This window comes from Coturnix japonica, chromosome Z (genome assembly GCF_001577835.2).
Source record: "Coturnix japonica isolate 7356 chromosome Z, Coturnix japonica 2.1, whole genome shotgun sequence".
Taxonomy (NCBI): domain Eukaryota; kingdom Metazoa; phylum Chordata; class Aves; order Galliformes; family Phasianidae; genus Coturnix; species Coturnix japonica.
This window is the reverse complement of record NC_029547.1, coordinates 51,003,874-51,023,361: the sequence shown is the minus strand read 5'-3', so window position 1 is coordinate 51,023,361 and position 19,488 is coordinate 51,003,874. Positions and strand designations below refer to the sequence as shown.

General features: G+C 40.4%; 1 protein-coding gene across 1 annotated transcript in view; it reads right to left on the bottom strand.

Annotated features, from left to right (window-relative positions):
- Nucleotides 1-19,488, bottom strand: part of ELL2 (elongation factor for RNA polymerase II 2) — a 48,653-nt gene that overhangs the window by 17,296 nt on the left and 11,869 nt on the right. Inside the window, 3 exon segments of the mRNA XM_015849706.2 lie at nt 1,077-1,124; nt 1,127-1,221; nt 5,589-5,710. Of these exon segments, the coding sequence (XP_015705192.1) occupies nt 1,077-1,124; nt 1,127-1,221; nt 5,589-5,710 (265 nt within the window).

Genomic DNA, 19,488 nt, shown 5'->3' with positions numbered 1-19,488 from the left:
TCTGCTGCTCATCTTCAGGCCCCATTTATTTAGCTTAAAAACATTCAGCTGGAGCCTGTTTAAGCAACCACCATGAAGAACACAGATGATATCCACATAAAGTGGAGCTCCTCCAAGCAGAAGTTGTTGCAGAATGCAGTGACACGAGACATCTCACCTTGCAGCCTGGACAGCGCACGTCACAGTCCCAGTATTAACCTATTCCCAGCCCTACACCCATAACAGAGGAAGCTTACTCTTCATTTTGCAATTCTAAGAAGGTTCTGCAGACAGAGGAGACACAGGAGCATTGCTTGCCATGGCAGGGGTATCTGTGTCAGCATAGGGACAAAGCCCAGCACATATTGACTTTTTCTGCACAGAGGTTGATGTAGCCTGTCTAGTTTGCTGACATGTCCAGCCACATCTCTGCGTGCTCACCAGGATTCTTATCTCCTATCATCTTCACACTCCTTGGAGAAACAGTACTCAAGATGGTTTAATGATGTGGTGTCACCTGAACGTTTTGTTCTGTGCAAAATGATGAAATCCACGTGCAGATGACAGAGTAATTTTACTTGAGTATTTTTTATGGAAAAAATACGGTTTTGGATTAGCAATAGCTCATTCGTGATAAAGGCATAAACAAAATCTGATTAACATGTATGAAAAGCACATTTTTTCAAAGCAAGTATTTGAATTTTTGTAAGAGATGCCCTTTTTGTTATTATTTTTCTAATTAATATTACAAGAATTGGTTTAGCACAGTATTCTAAAGGGTTGTTACAGAACCAAGATATTAGTTACTAAAACAGAGAAGGCATGTGTGGGGGAAGTTAAAACCCTGCACCTCAATGGTCAAAAATTTTACCAGCCAAGCAATATGGGAATAAGGAAGGAAGAGCTAGTAGGCTTTCCAGAGGAAAAATAATGCCAACCTTAAATGCAGCAACAGATTTTAAATCTGCAGCATGATAGTGAGCCACCTAAAACTGAGTCTTCTGAACACATAAACTCTGCTAACAGTATGATGAAAGGACCAATTATTGAATTTGAAAACTTACAGAAATCTAGTAGAAAAGGAAATACAACCATACCTAAATATGGTCCACCAGGCTTAATAACCTTTGCACTTCGATTGCGTAACTGCGCTCTTTGGTCATCTGATAGGAATCATTTGTTGCACATACTGTAATTTTATTCTGTATATGTCCCAGGCTACTCAGTTGTGAGGCTCCAGAACTATAAAAACATTGAGAAAAAATGAGCCCAAGCACTATTTCAAGTCTAGAAGTATGGTTGTATTAGAAACCTAAAAACCCGCTCTATCAGGCAAAGAAAAATGTTTTTCAGTTCTCACCGCTAGGTAATATCTGTTTCAAATCATTCTGCAAACCAAACATAGTTGTTTTACCAGTGTTATCTGACAATGTATTTACAATATTCTCATATAATCACATTCCAGAGGCAAGCTCAGGATAGTATGAGTTGCTATATGAAGAACTACTGTAAACTACTCAGATTACAATGCAAACTAAAGCAGACTGACATCCAAGCTGTATGCACTATATGGCTTTAAGCAGGCATGCCCAACCCACAGCACACAGGCTGCATAATACCCAGCACAGCTGGCAGTGTGGCCCAACCCCTGCCCTGTGCCATCATGGAGGTGGCTCTGCAAAGTGGAGCGGCGCCAGACATGCAGCCATTGCTCAACATCAACCAAGCTACTGGTGTGCTACTACCACTGCATGGACTGAAAGCAGGGCATGGGAAGAGCAGTGCTGACTCAAGAGATGGCAATTAATTGTATGCACTGTGATACACTGGCTAAGCACAGGGCTCTGAACAGTGAAGAATACGCAGCTGTGCTTTCAGTTTTGATAAAGGTGTTTGAGAATAGGACTCAGGACTGCCAAAAAATTCAACTATTTATGTTTGTGACTCCATTTTCAGTTGATACACATACATTACCTGCAGATTTTCAAACAGAATGTATAAAGTTGCAATGAGACATTCAACTCGAAAATCTCATTGTGCCTCTTTACCAGATTTTCACATTCCCTCTCTTACCAGAGAGAAACATCCCTCATTTCACAATCACACCTTATTCATGCCATTGCTTTTTGGCTGTATGTAAATTTGTGAACAGAAACTTGCAAGGATGAAGCACAGGAAGGGTAAAATTTCCTTAAAAGTCTCTACTGAACATTTTGAGAGCTCACTAAGAACCGCAATCCCTGCCATCAAATTTGACTGATGCAACAGCTTCATAAAAACATGGTCAAATATCCCTCTACTTTTATGGTTTTGTTCCTCTCTCTCTCTTTTTTAAGGGTTTAAGAAATATCTTAAAATTCTTCGTTATTTATATATTAACAATATTGTATATTTTACAAGGTCTGCTCTGAAAGTAATGTCTCCTATTTCATGTTGGCCCACAATGTCAGAGGCAGATCATTGGTGGTATGGCAGCAGAGGTTGGACCTTCCCACCAACATCCCATCCCGTGTTACTGCTGTGTGACAGATGGCAACAGTCTGACAGAATGGTGTCTGACATGGAGCACGGATGCAGTAACAGTGTGCAACTGACAAAATGGCACCCATTGACATTCATCAGCACTTGCTGAATGTTTATGGAGACCAAACAGTGAATGTGAGCACAGTGAGGCAGTGGGTGGTGCGTTTCAGTGGGTCACCTCTGCTGGTGAAGAATTTTATGAGTGCAGCAGGCAGGCTCTTGTTTATCGCTGGTGAAATGCACAGATAATGTTGGTGACTGTTGAAAAAGTTTTAGTAGCTGAGATTTTGCGTTATCAAATAGTGTTATTGTGCTCCTTGTATTTATTGAATTTCCATGGAAATAAATAGGATGCATTACTTTTGGAGTAACATGTAAATTTAGCCCAGGACAATTCCTCTTTACTCCGTGTGGCCCAGGTAAAAAAAATGACACCCATGCCTTAGAGACTTCTCAAGTCATGCTCAGCAGTTAGTTAAGTACATATTTGAAAGTCACTTGCTTCCTCTGCCTGTCAAAGGCAGAGGTCTTGCCCATCACTGTTTAAGTCCCTCCAAGGCTCTGGAGAGGTAAGCCAGACCTTCCCTAAAGCTTGCATGCGATTTGGTATCCTGAACTGTTTCAGGATCCTCTGCTGACTTGTTTGATAGCAATCTGCAGCACTCGCAGTTTAACCATCTGCTTCTCTGGGGATGTGTGTTTAATAAGGGATACTTAGACCAATGACCTATGCAACAGGAAAGAATGCAAGACCAGATATGGCATCTCCTCAGCAAAGTTCAGGTGGGCATCAGGTTTCTGAAGAAGCACAGTCCTCTAGAATTTCTGCCTTGTGTTCACAGCAGCTGCTGACATCAGCAGTGGCTGACGGACAGAGGTGTAGACAGAAGTTCCAAACAAAGTGAAGAGGGAGATTTTCCCCTCACCTCGGCAACACCTCCAAACAGAGGAAGGATGCTAGACTGCACTAGCCCAAAACATTCTGAACAACCCTAAAGGTGATTTGAACCACCTGGTAAAGGTTCCATACAGAAAGGCCAAAGAACATTTGGCACCTTGTTTCTTAACTTACCAAGTTGTTTCTGAAAGTCACAAAGGTGGACCAAGCCAAGCCACTGCATAGTATTTCAAGATACAGCTACAATTTTGTCTGGCCAAAGCCCAGGGCTGTATTTTTGGAATTATTTCTTGCTCCAAGATCACAGCATTTACAAAAGAAAAAAGATCTTGCCATCTAGAGCACAAGTTCTATCTACTGCACATTTCTTTTAATGTTGCTGTCTTTATGCACCATAGATGAAGAAGGACCATCACCAACAGCAAAGCGTCATGCACTGGTCAGCAGCATATGGTATGCCACCACCTTGTACAATGGTGGTGGCCTGACATGAAGTCAAGAAGATAAGGGGTCATGTGAGGCAAAACTAGAGAATGGTACAGCTCCCAAACCAGCTCTAAAATATTCCAGAGCAAGAACAGATGGAGCAGAGCTCAGAAAAGGTTTACACCATGGGAGCTTCTCAGCACTGACCAAGGGCACTGTGCAATCTACTGCAGAATAGACTGCAAAACTTAAGCCAGTTTTGAAGCCAGACCCAACTTCAGCAAGAAATCAAATACTCTGCAGAGGTCCTTATGAACATAAAATACTTGGACAGACCAAGAGTTGACTACAGAGGAACTGATGAAAGCTCACCTGACTTAGATTTTGCAGAGCCACATTCAAAGTACATAGGCATATTATTCAGAATTATTTTTAACTAAAAGTGCTTAAATTTAGTCTTCCTTATAAAATGAATTCAGTTTAGTTTAACTGAAGCTGCTCTTTTCCAAGCAACAAAGAGCCCACAGGGAGGCTTGGTGAAACACTGGAGTCAGTCTTGAGGACCCCTATATGATGCCTACAAAGGAGCCTGACACAGTACCTCTCAGAAGAATTATGGGTCCCCCATAATGGCTCGCCTGAAGGTCTTTTAAATGTTTTCTAATTGGGAACTGACAGCAGCCTGAGTACAACAGCAGCTGCAGTACACTTGCAGAACTTTCAATCAGACAGAAGAAAGGAGAAGCAAGACCTCTCAACCCAACACGCATTCCTGTAGGCTCACTTCATACCTCAGCAGCTGTCTGCCCCTTTCAGACACAAGTTGAACATAAAAAGAAACACCAAAACATACCATTCGAAGCTTGAAACCACAAAACCATTCAATTTTTAGTGGTTCCATCAGTTACATGAGTTCACAGAAAGGCTGCATTGTAGTAGAAGAGAACTAACACAAAGGAGAAGGAGGATGTTTAAAGATCTTCTGTCAGGCAGGGAGCTATTCGACCAGCTCATTTTCATACTGCTGGCAAAATTCTCTATCTAAACAAATCCCATGTTTCCAGAGTAAGGCCAGAAGCTTTTCTGTGACCACAAACATGATTAGCAACTTTCTGAGACAAGCTTCCAAAATACAAAGTACACAGAATCTGCCTGCAACTTCCCAATAAACAAGATGGACAATTGTTCACATAAATAGTGCACCAAGCATTTTATTTTAGGGGATGAGGCAAACCTGACATAGAAGCATGGTATTTTCTTGGCCATTAGTTAGACATTAACAGTTTTTACTTTGACTGAAATGAACCAGGACAAAGTGCTGCTGTACTGTGTTTGGGCTCTGAAGAGCAGCAGTCAGGCAGTAATGGGTAAGGTCACCAATTTATGTGGTTCTTAAAGTCAGACAACTATCCATTGCGGCTATCCCACTAGCACGTTGCCAGTTATACTTACATACAGCTGGAGAATGGACCTGGTCTAGCTTGAATTATACTGAACTCCAAATGCTTTAAAAATAGCATTAAGAGGTGAAAAAGTACTCAAAGCCTCTTCTTTTTAAAGCAAAACCAAAAGAACTCTATGTAAATGCTAGTATTTATAATGAACAAAAACTTATGCTACTGCCAGAAATTTATATTTATTTGTTTATTTTTACTGCAGCTCATCACTAAGAGCATGCATCTGTTAAAGATTTTTGCTACATGCTCAAAGCCACAGAATCTGCTTAGATTTCCCATGAAAGAAAATGTTAAGTAAAACTTACCTTGAGGCAGTTTGCTGGACACAGTCAAAGCTTCCCTGAGGGTTATCTTTGCCAACATTTGACAAGTAGAAGTTAAATGTATGCGATTCATTTGGGTGATCAACTTTGGGAATTTTAATAAGCTAAAAGGAAAAGAAAATGTTTATGTAAGGACTTCCATCTAAATTCCTTTGCTTGTCATTACCTACAATATAAGAGACTTCTTAGAATTTACTTCTAAAAGAGAAAATGTTTCAATTACAAAAGTTTTATTATGTTTTCAGTGATGTCCCCAAAAAGTCTGATCTGGCATAAATCTAACTCTGAAAAGAGAACCAGGTATATGCAGCAATTGCATTTGTATCAGAAAACCAACAGTCTCTCAGCATCCAATTTTCAAGTAGGAAGTGGTCTCTTCTGATTTAGTGGAATTAATATGCACATGCTTAACTTTATGTGCAAGTGCCTGAGTACAGTTAAACAGACTGAAGCTCAGCTAATGCAACAGAACAAAGCAACATGCAAAGCCCAGCTTTGTGATTTATGCAGTCCTAATGAGGCATGTACTTGAGTCAGATACAAGAAGAAACAGCAACACCCAAGACTAAGGTTTCTTAAATTATCAAACAAGAACAACTTGAACATAGTAAAAGCCTTTTCCCTTTGCTTAGCTCTAGATTCAACTATTTGCATGTAAATAGTTTTTGGCATATTTTGTCAGAATCAACAAAACTTGATTTCCTTGGCTGAGCTAATTATTTAGTAAAGAACATGTCATATTGCACTGGAGCTAAAAAATGTAAATATAAGAAATTGCTAAAATATTTATTGGCAGACGCACATTTTTCAATGTGCTGTTTTACAAAAGCAGCCCTTAAGCACACACAGGCAGACACACACACAAAAGTCTGCCATTCAAACACCTTATTCTGAAGGTAAAATTAGCTTGCATAAAGTCGAATAAACAGTTCCAAAATTTACTTGTTCTGATTTTTTTAATGGAATATTATATACAAATTATAAACAAAAAAAGTTTTGAAAAACAATATTCAGTGGTCTTATAAATCTTTCTCTTATCATTTTGTTTGTGAAATTGTCCAGTCTTAATAAAAGACAAGATCATTCACACAAAGTACTGATAATGGAGTCTTTCAATTCTATATTTTAATCATCAGTACTCACAGAGCTTAGCAACAGCCTGTTGCCATGGCTGGACATGGAGAAAGACACAGCATCTGAACTCTGTATTCTTTTACTTAAGATCTAAAGTAGTAGTCTTCTCAAAAGAGCAGTGTAGGTATTTGAAGTAAGGGATAAAACAAGATACCAGATGCACTATGTTGGATGGTATGTGCAGCTTTACCTTGTGACAGCTAAGAAGATTGCTACAGAGTAACCATCAACCTAAAAAGATCATAGTGACACAGATGACACTAAAATTCTACATTCTATAAAAGTATCACTGACTGAATGTTTCAATTTAGTCATTTTATGATTCACAGCAGGTGTGTATGCATGGATTTGACAGCACCATATGTAGTGGTCTGGGGATTCAATTCACTGTAGAAGATATGATGGATTTTTAGCCTGATGTAGTTTTTGCAAGAATGGAAAATATCTGATATAATTGGTCAAAGGCTGTACCTCACAAAATGCAATCAAAAAGAAGTAGGTAATTGTAGCTGCATATGCCTGCACTTCATTCTCAAAATGTTGGGGCAAATCTTTATTTTCTGTTTGTCAGCTAAAAGAATCTATATGCATGCAATCACTGTAAGAGGCAATATCTACATCAGAATATTTGCATCCAGAAGTTCAGAAGAGTACATTTTAAAAGATGTCTGTTGCTGTTCTACTCCCTTCAGTGAAGTATCATTTCTTCTAGTTGTTGAGAAAAACATACAAGGTATGAAGAAAAAATAAGTTTAGCTCCCTTCAGATAGAAGTATACAAAGCAGATCACCATTTGAGTCTGCTGAAATTGAAACTCTGAATCTCTTAAGGCTTCCTGTCATTCCCTCCTACCCACTTTTGAAAGAGTTTCACTGATGACAGCTTTCCAATTTAATCAGAAGGGCTTTAAACTAGAGGTACAGGGAGTAGGGATCCTCAAATCACTGCACTTTGAGGCTGACAATGGTAATGGATGTCCTGGGCTTACAGTGGAATCACAGACCAGTAAGACAGCACCTAAAGTTCAGGATAAAGGAACTCTAATTGGTAAATCAGCCTCAATGGGAGCCCAACGCTGTAAAGCATTGCCCTGTAAAGCAATGTGTGGAGCACAGCATGCCTACAGGGCTATGATGTCACTGACATCACTGAGATGTGGTGGGATGACTGGGATGTAGGAATAGATGAGAATAAACTATTTAGGAAAGAGGTAGGGGAGGAGGTGAGGGGGTGTTGCCCTCTACATCAGTGACCGCCTGGAGTCCATGGAACTCCGGAACTCCACTTGGGGATAGACAAAGAGCTGACAGAGAGTTCCTTGGTTAGCTCCTTACAGGTTAAGGTTAAAGGGAAGGCAATTGTAGGAGTCTGCTATAGGCTGCCTGATCAGGAAGACCAAGTGGATGAGGCCCTCTATAAACAGATAGGAGCAGCTTCACATTCACAAAACATGGTCCTCATGGGGGACTTCAACCACCCTGATATCTGTTGGAGGGACAACACAGCAGTGCACCAGAAATCAAAGAGGTTCCTGGAATGTGTTGATGATAACTTCCTCTTCCAAGTAGTACAAGAACCCATGAGAAAAGGTGCTATGGTTGACCTTGTCCTACAGGGAGGAACTGGTGAGTAACAGGAAGCCCAAGGGCTTCCTTGGCTGTAGTGACCACAAAATGGTGGAGTTCAAAATCCTCAGGGTGTCAAAGAGGGTACACAGCAAGCTTGCAACTCTGGACTTCAAGAGAGCAGACTTTGAACACTTCAGGGAACTGCTTAGCAGAGTGACATCGGAGAAAAACTCTGGAGGGAAGAGGGGCCCAAGAAAGCTGGTTGGTATTCAAGGACCATCTCCTCCAAGCCCAGAAGCAGTGCATCCCAAGAAAAAGGAAGGCAGGCAAGAATGCCAGGAGGCCTCTGTGGATCAACAAGGAGCTCCTGGATGAACTTAAACTCAAAAAGAAATCCTATAGGGAGCAAAAGCATAAACAGGTTACCTAGGAGAACTACAATGAAGCTGTCTCAGCAGCCAGGGATCATGTTAGAAAAGCTAAAACCTAGACAGAACTGAATTTAGCCATGGACATAAAGGAGAAGAAATGCTACAGTCATTTTTTTGTTTGTTTTTGTTTTTTTAAATCAGTGATAAAAGAAGGTCAGAGAGAACATGGGCCCTCTCTGGAAGGAAACCAATGACTTGGTCGCGAGAGATCCAGAGTAGACCGAGATGCTCAGTGACTTCCTGGCCTCAGTCTTCACTGGCAATGGCTCTAGTCACACCACTCACATTGCAGAAAGGTAAGAACTTGGGAGAAGGTAGATCTGCCTGCTTCAAAAGAAGATATAGTTCAAGATCATCTAAAGAACATGATGGTGCACAAGTCCATGGGACCTGATGAGATCCATCCATGGGTTCTGAGGGAACTGGCAGATGAAGTTGCCAAGCCACTATCCATCATATTTGAAAGGTCATGGCAGTCTGGTGAAGTTCCCACTGACTGGAAAAGGGAAAACATAACCTGCATTTTCAATCTGGGAAATAAAGAAGATCCAGGGAAGTACAGGCCAGTCAGTTTCACCACTATGCTTGGTAAGATCACAGAGCAGATCCTCACAGAATCACAGAATGACCCAGGTTGGAAGGGACCTCAAGGATCATGTAGTTCCAACCCCCCTGCTTAGCAGGGTCACCAAAGGACAAGGCACATGGAAAACAAAGATGAGGTGATTGGCGGTAACCAACATGGCTTCACTGAGGGCAAGTCATGCCTGACAAACCTGACGGTCTTTTATGATGGAGTCACAGAGTCAGCAGATAAAAAAGAGCAACAGACACCACCTGCCTGGACTTGTGCAAAGCATTTGATACTGACCCACATGTCATCCTGATAACCAAAATGGGAGGGAAAAAAAAAAGGGGGTGGGGGTGGGGGGAATTGATAGATGGACTGCTTGCTGGATAAGGACTTGGCTGGACAGTTAAATACAGAGAGCTGTGATCAATGTCTCAATGTCCCAGAGAAGACCAGTGCTCCAGTGATGAACAAGTTTGCAGAGGACACCAAGATGAGTGGTGCAGTTGACAAGTTCGAGTGAAGAGATGCTATCCAGAGGGATCTGGACAGGCTTGAGAGGTGGGCTTATGGTAGCCTCATGAAGTTCAACAAGGCCAAGTGCAAGGTCCTGCATCTGAGCCAGGACAATCTCAAGTGCAGATACAGGCTAGGTGGAGTACAGCTTGACAGCAGCCATTCTGAGGAGAATAGATTTGGGGGTGTTGACAATGTGATGTTGTTGGAGCAGGTCTAGAGGAGGGTCTCAGAGATGATCAGAGGGCTAGAGAACCTCCCCTCTGAGGACAGGCTGAGAGCTGGGGCTTTTCAGCCTTCAGAAGAAGAGGCTCCAAGGAGACCTCATTGTGGCCTTCCAGTACCTGAAAGAGCCTACAGGAAAGCTGAGGATAAACATTATATAAGGGCGGGTAGCAACAAGACAAGAAGAAATGGTTTTAAACTGGAAAAGGATAGAGTTAGGCTCAATATTAGGAAGAAGATATTAGAGTGATAAGACACTGGAACAGGTTTCCCAGTGAGACTGTCAGTGTCCCCTCCCTGGAAGCACTGAAGGCTAGGCTGGATGGGTCTTTGAGCAGTCTAGTCTAGGAGGTATGCCTGACTAAAAAGCAGAGGGGGGGCTGGAACTAGATGATCTAAAAGGTCCCTTCCAACTCAAACTATTCTATGATTCTGTGATGATAAGGAAATCAACTGCTGCCACTGATGTGGCAAGTCTCTTCTCATAAGCAAGCAGATCATCTAGAAATTTACTTTCCTCCTCTATTTCCATGATATATTTTTCAGAAACCTTGCAAGAACCAATTAATCATTCATCAGGCACTCACTAATTTGTAGGAAGAGGAAGCAAGAATTTGAGGAATTTCTATGCTTGAAGACTTCAAAAAAGGCAGAATAACCAATCTGAGAATAAAAAATATATATTTTTTATCTTAAATTCCAAAATAATATTTAATTCATAACAAAGCAGATACAAGATTCTTATTTTTATGATTTTTATTTTATTTTTTTCTGTAAAGTTCTTACCAGTTAGGAATCCCTTTTAAAGAACTCAAAATGACAATAGTCAGTGGGTAACAGTGGTTGCTAATTCAGCTTGCCATGGCATTTCTTCAAAGGATAGCTAAACCAGCAAATTGAGGGACTCAGCAGATGCTGAAATAGCCTTTGAAAAGAAACCTTTCAGAGTATCTACAGGTCAACAGCTTTGTCCCTTAAAAAAGGGAAAGCAATGAAGAAAGTCTGCCATGTTTCAGTTTAATAAACATTAGAAAAGTTCTGAGGGAAGAGCAATTTAATTTATATTAAATGAAATTAAATCAGATAAGATGATTTTCCATACTCCAGTTCAAAAATGGAAGCCCAGCCATTTAGGGAACTGAATGAAGTATTGAATTTGTAGGTGATACAAAACAGCCAGGGACAAAATAAGTGAAGATGGAACTAAAATTCAAAGTTGTGATGAAAAACTGGAGAGCAAGTTTGAAAACAGAAACATAGCATCATTCAAAAGCAGTTGTGAAAGGTAACTCATTTTTGAGTAAAAACATGGGAATCAACCAATGTAATAGGAAGCAGCATAGAATCATAGAATCATAGAATCATTGAATCACCAAGGTTCGAAAAGATCATCCAGTCCAACTGTTCACCTATTACCCACAGCTCCCACTAAACCATGTCCCTCAACACAACATCCAGTCATTCCCTGAATATCTCCAGTATTCAGCAACAAGTTCAGCAGCCTGAACCTTAGCAAGATGTTCTGAGCTGCACTTGAGAGTTGTCTCTTTTGATCTGTTTTCCAGTTCTTTTGAGGTTATTGATGCTTTTGCAATTACTCTATTAACTTGCTGATAACCTTTATATTTGCAAAAATGACCCCAAATGCATAAAATCCAGTTTTACTACTGTTGACACATTTCCCATTTCTGCATCTTGCATGACTGAAGTAGTCTGACTCATCAAATTCTAGAAATAAGGCTCCTTTCTTTTTTTTTTTTTTTTTTAAACAAACTGTCCTGCTTTTACACTATAAATTTGTATAATACATTTCTGAGAAATTCAGCAGACAATTCAAGTATTTTTGGCTTACTCAGAATTCAGATACTACATTCAGCTTGAAAAAAGCAGAGTGGCCAAAAGTTTGTTTTGCCTATTTGAGCTATACTTTCTGAAGAAGTTCAAGGATCTTTACTGTGAAGCACACATTGCAAATGCATAAATCTATAATAGAAAACAAATTTTAATTTGTAGCAGGAAGCAGCACCACAAGCCAGATGTCAGTGCTTTTGTTTCAGAAGAGCTGCTTTATATTTGTTTTCAGCTTTCCACACATAAAGGGCACCCCAGTTAATCTAGTGGGCAGCAACACTGCCCACAGCAAGGCACTGGAACTGAATGGTTTTAGGGTTCCTTCCAACCCAAGCCATTATGTGATTCTACAGTAGGTGACTTGCAGTACTTTGAAATTTGCTGTATTTCCCAACAATGAAGAAGAGTCTTTATGAACTGCAAACACTTGGCTTGGTACAGTTTGTTATTAATAGCTAATCTGTGCTTTTCCCCTAGAAAAAGAGAAGTCCTTGCTGCCCTTCTTCATTAGACCTACTTTATCCTTAGTAGCAAAATACCAGATAGAGCAGTGAAAGAAAATGAGAAAGCCCTGAAGAGAAGCTGTATGTAGACACACCTTAACCAAAAAAAGTGCTCAGGTTGTGTCTAGACACAGAAACAAGGTCACTTTGAAAGCAGCTGTATATGAACACCATTCAAAACAACCTTTCTCCCTAGTTTCGGCACCATTCTAGTGAAATGAGCCATGCATCTACCCCCTCTGCCCTTGTCCCACTTTGAAGCATGTTAACAAACTGGTATGAGTTCCTGTATTCTTTCCAGAATACATACCAGAACATGAAGACAGAGCACCATCTTTAGCTCTTACAGGTGCCCACCTCACACAACCAAATACATTTATCTTTGGCTGGAATACGTTTAATATTCCTCATAGTAGCTAACAACTATCCATGTCTATAATTCCTAGTATCCCTGTGCTGCTATAAGTATAACCCATCTCTTTCTTCTTCCAGTAGACAGCACTGGGAGACTGCAAACACTGAAGCAAAAAAAAAAAAAAAAAAAAGCTAAGATGCAGCTTGTGTAGGAGGTGAAAGTTTTCCTATCAGCTTCTGCTCTCTAATGTTCCACTGTTTGTTCCAAACCCTTCCTTTTCTCATACTTTCTCTCTGCTTTAAGTCAGAGCTGTTTTCTAACATCACTTTACTACCTGTGTCATCAACCTCATTTTTCATGGTTAAAGGAAATAAAGTTTTTGTTTAGTGTTTAGTGAATGCAATGATTAACAGCCTTTGTGAAAGGTAGAACATGGACAAAAAAAAAAAAAAAAAAAAGAAAAAAAAAAAGATTAGAAGCCACTACAGAAGAACTATTACCATTCTGGACACGACATAATTGATTGTTTAAATTATAAAATTTGTGCTACTTTAACAGATGTACACAGGAATTCTTAGTATCAATGTCAAATACATCTCTTTAGGCTAACAGAGGTGCAGAAGTCTCTATCTTCTAGACCCATGCTGAAAAGACAAGAGTGGCTGAGCTGATCATTCTTAATTGAGGGCAGCTACAGGAAATTTGCTCTGTCTCCATTTACATAAACAAAATGATTTCATCTATGTTTGCACACAACTCGGAGACACAAATTTAATTAACCCCAGAATCTTCTCTCCCTGGCAGATTATTCAGATGAGCTGTGCAGTGAATGACTGGATAGGGGATCTACTGCTTTCAAGTATCATAGCACAGACACATTGCAGGCGTCATTGCACCACCCCTGAACACATCAGTTGTCTTGGTTCTGTTGCCAAAAGCAAAAAAACAAAACAAAAAAAAACAAAAACAAAAAAATCCCAACTTCTTAAAAAAATAATTGTTACTAGTGCCAGCATTGTTATTACCTTTTAGGACAGGAATATCAGGAAAGACTCTTAATACCACTTACATCCATTTAACAACATACAGTGAGCTCTTACAGTGCCTGCCAAACAAGTGGTTGCAAGCAAGAAGCACAGCTCCACCATCACATATTCTTCCTACTTCCCTTGGGATAACCCTGGTATCATGTCTTTACCACCCCTGCAGACAGACCTTCTTTTCCTATAGCACCACTAGGTACAACACAAAACCACTGGCGCAGGTCAAGAGCACTTTCCAGTCTTTCAAAGTGAAAATATTCTTCCATATCCAAGTGACAAAAGTCACAATTCACAACCAAATCTGATAATCTCAAAGCAATTGTCTGCTAGACCTATCATCACATCAGCACTGTGAGGTACACAGTGGGCACCCTGTTTTTATCTCCTTTCTCCCAATCTGCAAGACAAAGCCCACACCTGCAGAGCCTTGTGTGTTTCCACATTGCTCTAATATGCACTCAGAAAAGCATGTGTGCCCCAGTATGGTCTCACTGTAATCACCTAGCAGGTTGAAGTGCTTGACACCAATGCTAAGAGCACCTGACCCTCCACAGCCTACTTTACAACATTATCTTAAAATCTATGTACTCAAATTGGTTTGCAACTTTTTCCCATTCAATGGGTTTACAATAGAAGACATCTTCTAGAACAACTTATACCCTTGACTTTAATCTCTTCATCATTGATTTCTGGATCTATCATTACTCTCTCCCGCTCTGACATATCATCCTCACTGGTTCTTTTCTTTCAACAGCAGTTTTCATAATTTTCTCTGAACAGGCTCTCTCCTTTCAAAGAAAACACTGCAGATTTTTTGGCTTATAGTTTTACTTAATTTCAGTCTTTTGCATCATTCCTGACAATGCCACACACTGTTATAGTGCCCTTAATTCAGGACAGGCATATAATGCTTTTCAAGCCTGAGTCATTTCATCTCATTTGCTTCTGAATACATCTACCCACTCTCTTCTCTTGTTCTCCTACAGTCAGCATCATGTCAAACACACTGAGGGCATTCGCAGCACTCTACTTTTGGGTGCCTCTGTGCAGCAGATATGTGTAAGTCCCACCTTTTCCCACTAAGAATTACCCCAACCTCACCCCTCTAACCAGTCCTGCTCCCACAAGTCACTACTGCTACAGGAAGTCTGGAAGCCCACAGGCCTGGGACTCACACCTGCTCCCTGTCCTGCACAGGACTCCATACCAACACTCAACTCAGTCTGTGAGCTTCTCCCAGATCCACCACTTGGACTGAAGTAACTGAGTGACATGGCAAAGCCTTAGAAGTCAGATTCCTACTCTGAGAGACCTCTTGGGTTAATCCATTTCCTCAGCTGCTTTCCCAGCTGAAGTTTACCTGTAGCTTTTCCAGGTCAGTGCCTCACCCGTCAGGAGGCAAACACAGGCAGTGTTATACTCAGCAGGGGTGTTCTGTCAGACTGTACAGTACTTCCACTTGTACAAAACCCACGAGGGATGATATTTTACTATGGCATCATCTGGCTTTTGACTACAGTGGTTTTTGGCCGTGTACCTTGCTCCAAGCTTAAAACTTTGATCTTTAGATAGCATTAATATAGGTGTCCAGCTGGCACCTACAAATGTTCCAGAAACCTGCTTTACCATAACAAAACCTCAAAAACCTGTTCTTATGGAAAAAAACTGTGTAGCACTGACTTTTATTGTTCTCATTTTAATATTTGCAAATCCTTTTTGCCAAAAGCTGTTTTCTTCAAGGACCAAACCTCATCCTCCTTTTTTACTAGAGCCAGACTACAGGTCAGTGGTCAGTGTCCCTTTCTAAACTAAATTAGGATGTCTCAGCCTGTCTGAAGTAGTATCATTACACATGGCTGCCTTGCAAACAAATTTAAGTGTCTTACTACAAAAAAATGCACTTGAAATGCATTTTACTAATTACATGGATTTGTAGACAAATGAAGTAACCTGAAGGGGAAAAAAATAATAATAAATAAAAATCTAGTTTCATCTCCTCCCTACTTCCTTCCCAGCACTATGGCCTTTTCTCTAAAAATCTAGTCTTTGCTCCCTCAAGTTTGTCTTTATGGATCAGTTCATCTTTACAGGCCTTGGCACTAGGGATGTCGCTCCTTTCAGTGCCACCTAACCAGAGCGTGACACCCACCTGCTGCTGAACAGCTCTCCTCAAATGAGGTCTGTAAACAGCCTTTCCAACACGAGGAGCCACACATGGCCCACACTGCTGCAACAGAGAAATGGCACACTTAAGCTCTGCTGCCCTTCTGTACCATAGGCAAGGATGCAGTAAAGCCCTTCCTCCACTCTGACAGCTGTGCATTTCTTGCCAGAGCGATAATGCCCCTGGCTAGTAGCACAAGAGGAGCCAGTTCTTCAGGAAAGCACAGTAACAAGTACTTACTAATGCAACATTTTGGATTTTCTTGGTCCAGGCAAGGTGGACAAGCAGCATGGAGGGAGATAACAGGATTTGCACAAGAAGTAATTACAGTCAAGGGAGGACCAAAGATTTCCACAGGGCCAGAGACCATGGCAGGTAACTACTGTTCTCAAAGAGGACAGAGGTTATGTTACAGAAAAAATAAACAAGAAAGAATACCACCACGCTGATACAATGCATTGCAAAAACACAAAAGACAGCAGCAGACATTTCATATTAAAAATAAAAATAAAAATATTTTTTAAAAAAAGTCTTTATGCCGAAGAATAAACCATAATTCCTCCATAATTCCTGGAACATACAAAGAGTATAAAAGATTCATTTCAAACTGTAATGGAGAACTGAACCAAAACTGATACCATTTGGTAAATTAACAGAAGTGATTTCTACCTTCCCCAGGACAGCCAAACCCACCCTCGGGCACACCACTGATGTTCATCAGAGCCAGAACTCCTCCACCCACAAACCAAGCCCCCTACAATCAATAATGCTGATTTTGAATTGTTTTGACAAGGATGCTGAACGGCACTTCAGCATTTATTTGGAAGGAGGTGTTTTGATTTAACTGATATCAGAGCAAGGATATTTCCCTTAAGTCATTAGGAAACCATCAGAGTGACAGTAATGAACATAAAATAACATGTCATTTGACAAAAGAATAATGAAATCATTAGGTCTAGAAAGAAATATATGAATGAACATAATTAGATATTTTTAGGCAAAGAAGCCATAATTCCTGGAAAAGTCATTTAAATTGTCACAGGGTAGAGTTTTTCAAAAGAAATAATTTCACTCAGCAAGGCAGATGAAGCATTTAATTTAGTTATGAGCAGTCAGTTTACTTATAAGCTAGATCAACTGCTAGATTTCCAATGTACTGCTCAGTTTCCCAAATCAGATGACCTGTTCTGTAAGCTGAGAGGAAACATCACTGTGCCTACACCTCTGCAGATAGGAGCCAAAGCCCAGTCACGCTGAAGGCATATGCACCACAGCAAGAAATCGGGCAAGCTGTCAGCTTTAGATAGAGTGCAGTTGTCAAAAATTTAGTCTCTACCTAAGAGAGGAATAAGCACAGTACAAGACATGGCAAAGAAAGTAAAAAATACAAGAGCAAAACCACACAAGGAAAGCACACCTATTTAATGTTATTTATTTAATACAGTGCTAATGTAAACTGTATACTGGGTTAAGAACAGCAGCTGATTTTATTTGTAGCTGTTTGTTAAAACTTATCCTCACTCTGCATTACAGTGAAAAGTCATTTGGCAATAGTGAAATTCCTCAGTTAATGTACCTAGAACAACACAGCTTCTACATTGACTGAGATCATGTAAGCCAAAATGTTCAATTACAAGGTATTTTCCAAAAGTTAATTGTCATGATTTTATGATTTTTGGTTACTGGTATTCCACATTATAACATCATGTAGTGCACTGGGAGTTAAAGTGTTAATGCTTCAGTTCTGAATACATGTCCAGAAGAGAAGAACTACATTCCATAGGGGGCTCTGTGGTCAGAGAGGAGATGTAACCCCTGGCAAGGTCACTTGATGGGGCTTTTCTCTTCGTTGCTCTTCTTCTTTGCCTCTTCTCACTGCTGCCCATGCCGACTGTGCACATCACTTCAGTATTACCACAAGGCCTTCAGCTTTCAGATACTCTCTCATATTTGATTTATTAGCTTCAATTCTAATTATATTGTATTATAGTGTGTTATCTGGCATTCCAATACCATATTTAGTAAATTAGTTTGTTTCTCTTTTCTTTGTTTTTGTGGAGGAGCAGATTTTGCAAAATCCCCCCACCTCACTAGTCACAGAACCAGGCCAAACCAGCCTATAAACCATTGACACTAATCTCTACCATCTAAATGACCCACATCTTGCCTTTCCTCATCACCCTTGAGCTTCTTCAGATGGTACCACACATCATGGTCCAGATACTTCAAAAGTCAGTGTTCCCAGTGGAAAAAACTCTCCATCAGGGACTGATCTGTGGTCTGGTGTGTTAAATATATGCAAGTATTGAAATGAACAAGTCAGAAATGATAGAGTTTTTACCTGGATACAAACCATACAGGTACTGTTTCAGTGATTATCACACCAAAAGCCAATAACACAGCACACACAGATGTTTTCTTATCATTTTGAATGTGTACCATCTTACTGTGTCCCTAGTCTTTCTATGGCACCTTCTGAGACTGTCAACACATATCTGGTTCTTTTCAGATGCCCTCAGGGTAATTTTGTCCTAAAACAGATGAAAAGCTAAGCCTGACAGTTTTTCTTGATTTACTACTTAACATAGCCACAGTAACACTCCGGCACTATACCTAGGTCCTTTCCAGAACATATGCATGAAACAGAAGTTCCTACTTTGCCTCTTCTAAGACTCTCGTCTCAAGCTTCAGCTTCTCAACAACTTAATCTAACACGGCACCAGACCAAGTCAAGCCAGCATTCTCCTTTCATTTCTCCACTTGAACCCTACCCATGGAGGAAGATGAGTAGAACAGGTAACTAAAGATGAAATACGTAAAAGCCCAGCTTCTTTTAAAGACAATCCAGCATTGCATTCTAGAGTTTTGCAGCTACCTGGCTCCACAGACACCAAGAACATATCCCAGAATGGAAAGGCCTTTCACAGAAGCCCAGCAGCCTGGCCTGCAACTCTAAGCATTCTGGAAACACTTGAAACATGGCAGCAAAATTAAAGGAAAATGAAGTCTCATCATCTACCTTAATGAACTTAAAACTATTAACCCCATGTTAGACAGTTAGGACCTAGAAATGTCCTGGAACAAGTTCCTTGGTTTGCACTAACCTAATTATGGGTAGATTTGAGAAGTACCATAGGAGATTTTTGTTTCTGCAGCAAGTAGTGAAGTCCTATCAGATGTTCCCACCTCATGGAGTACCGGACCAGGATTCACTGTTGAGTTTTATAAACAAGAAAATCTAGTATTCTCTCTTGTGTTCAGTACCAGCCTGAGCTTCCACAGCACTCTGCTGCACTGACCTAGTAGATTGTCAAGCACAGCTGTTAGGACATCTGTGCCTCACACAGTGATTTTACAGGGGTTCAAATGTGTGACAATGAAAAGAACAGACATTTACTGATGAGAAACAAAGCCTCCTCCAGCCTGGTAGTACTTGAAATCTCACATGCTGCTCCTGTAAGAATGCTACTTGAAATGTGGAATAAATGAGGACAAGAACTCTTGCAGAGAAAAGGCATACA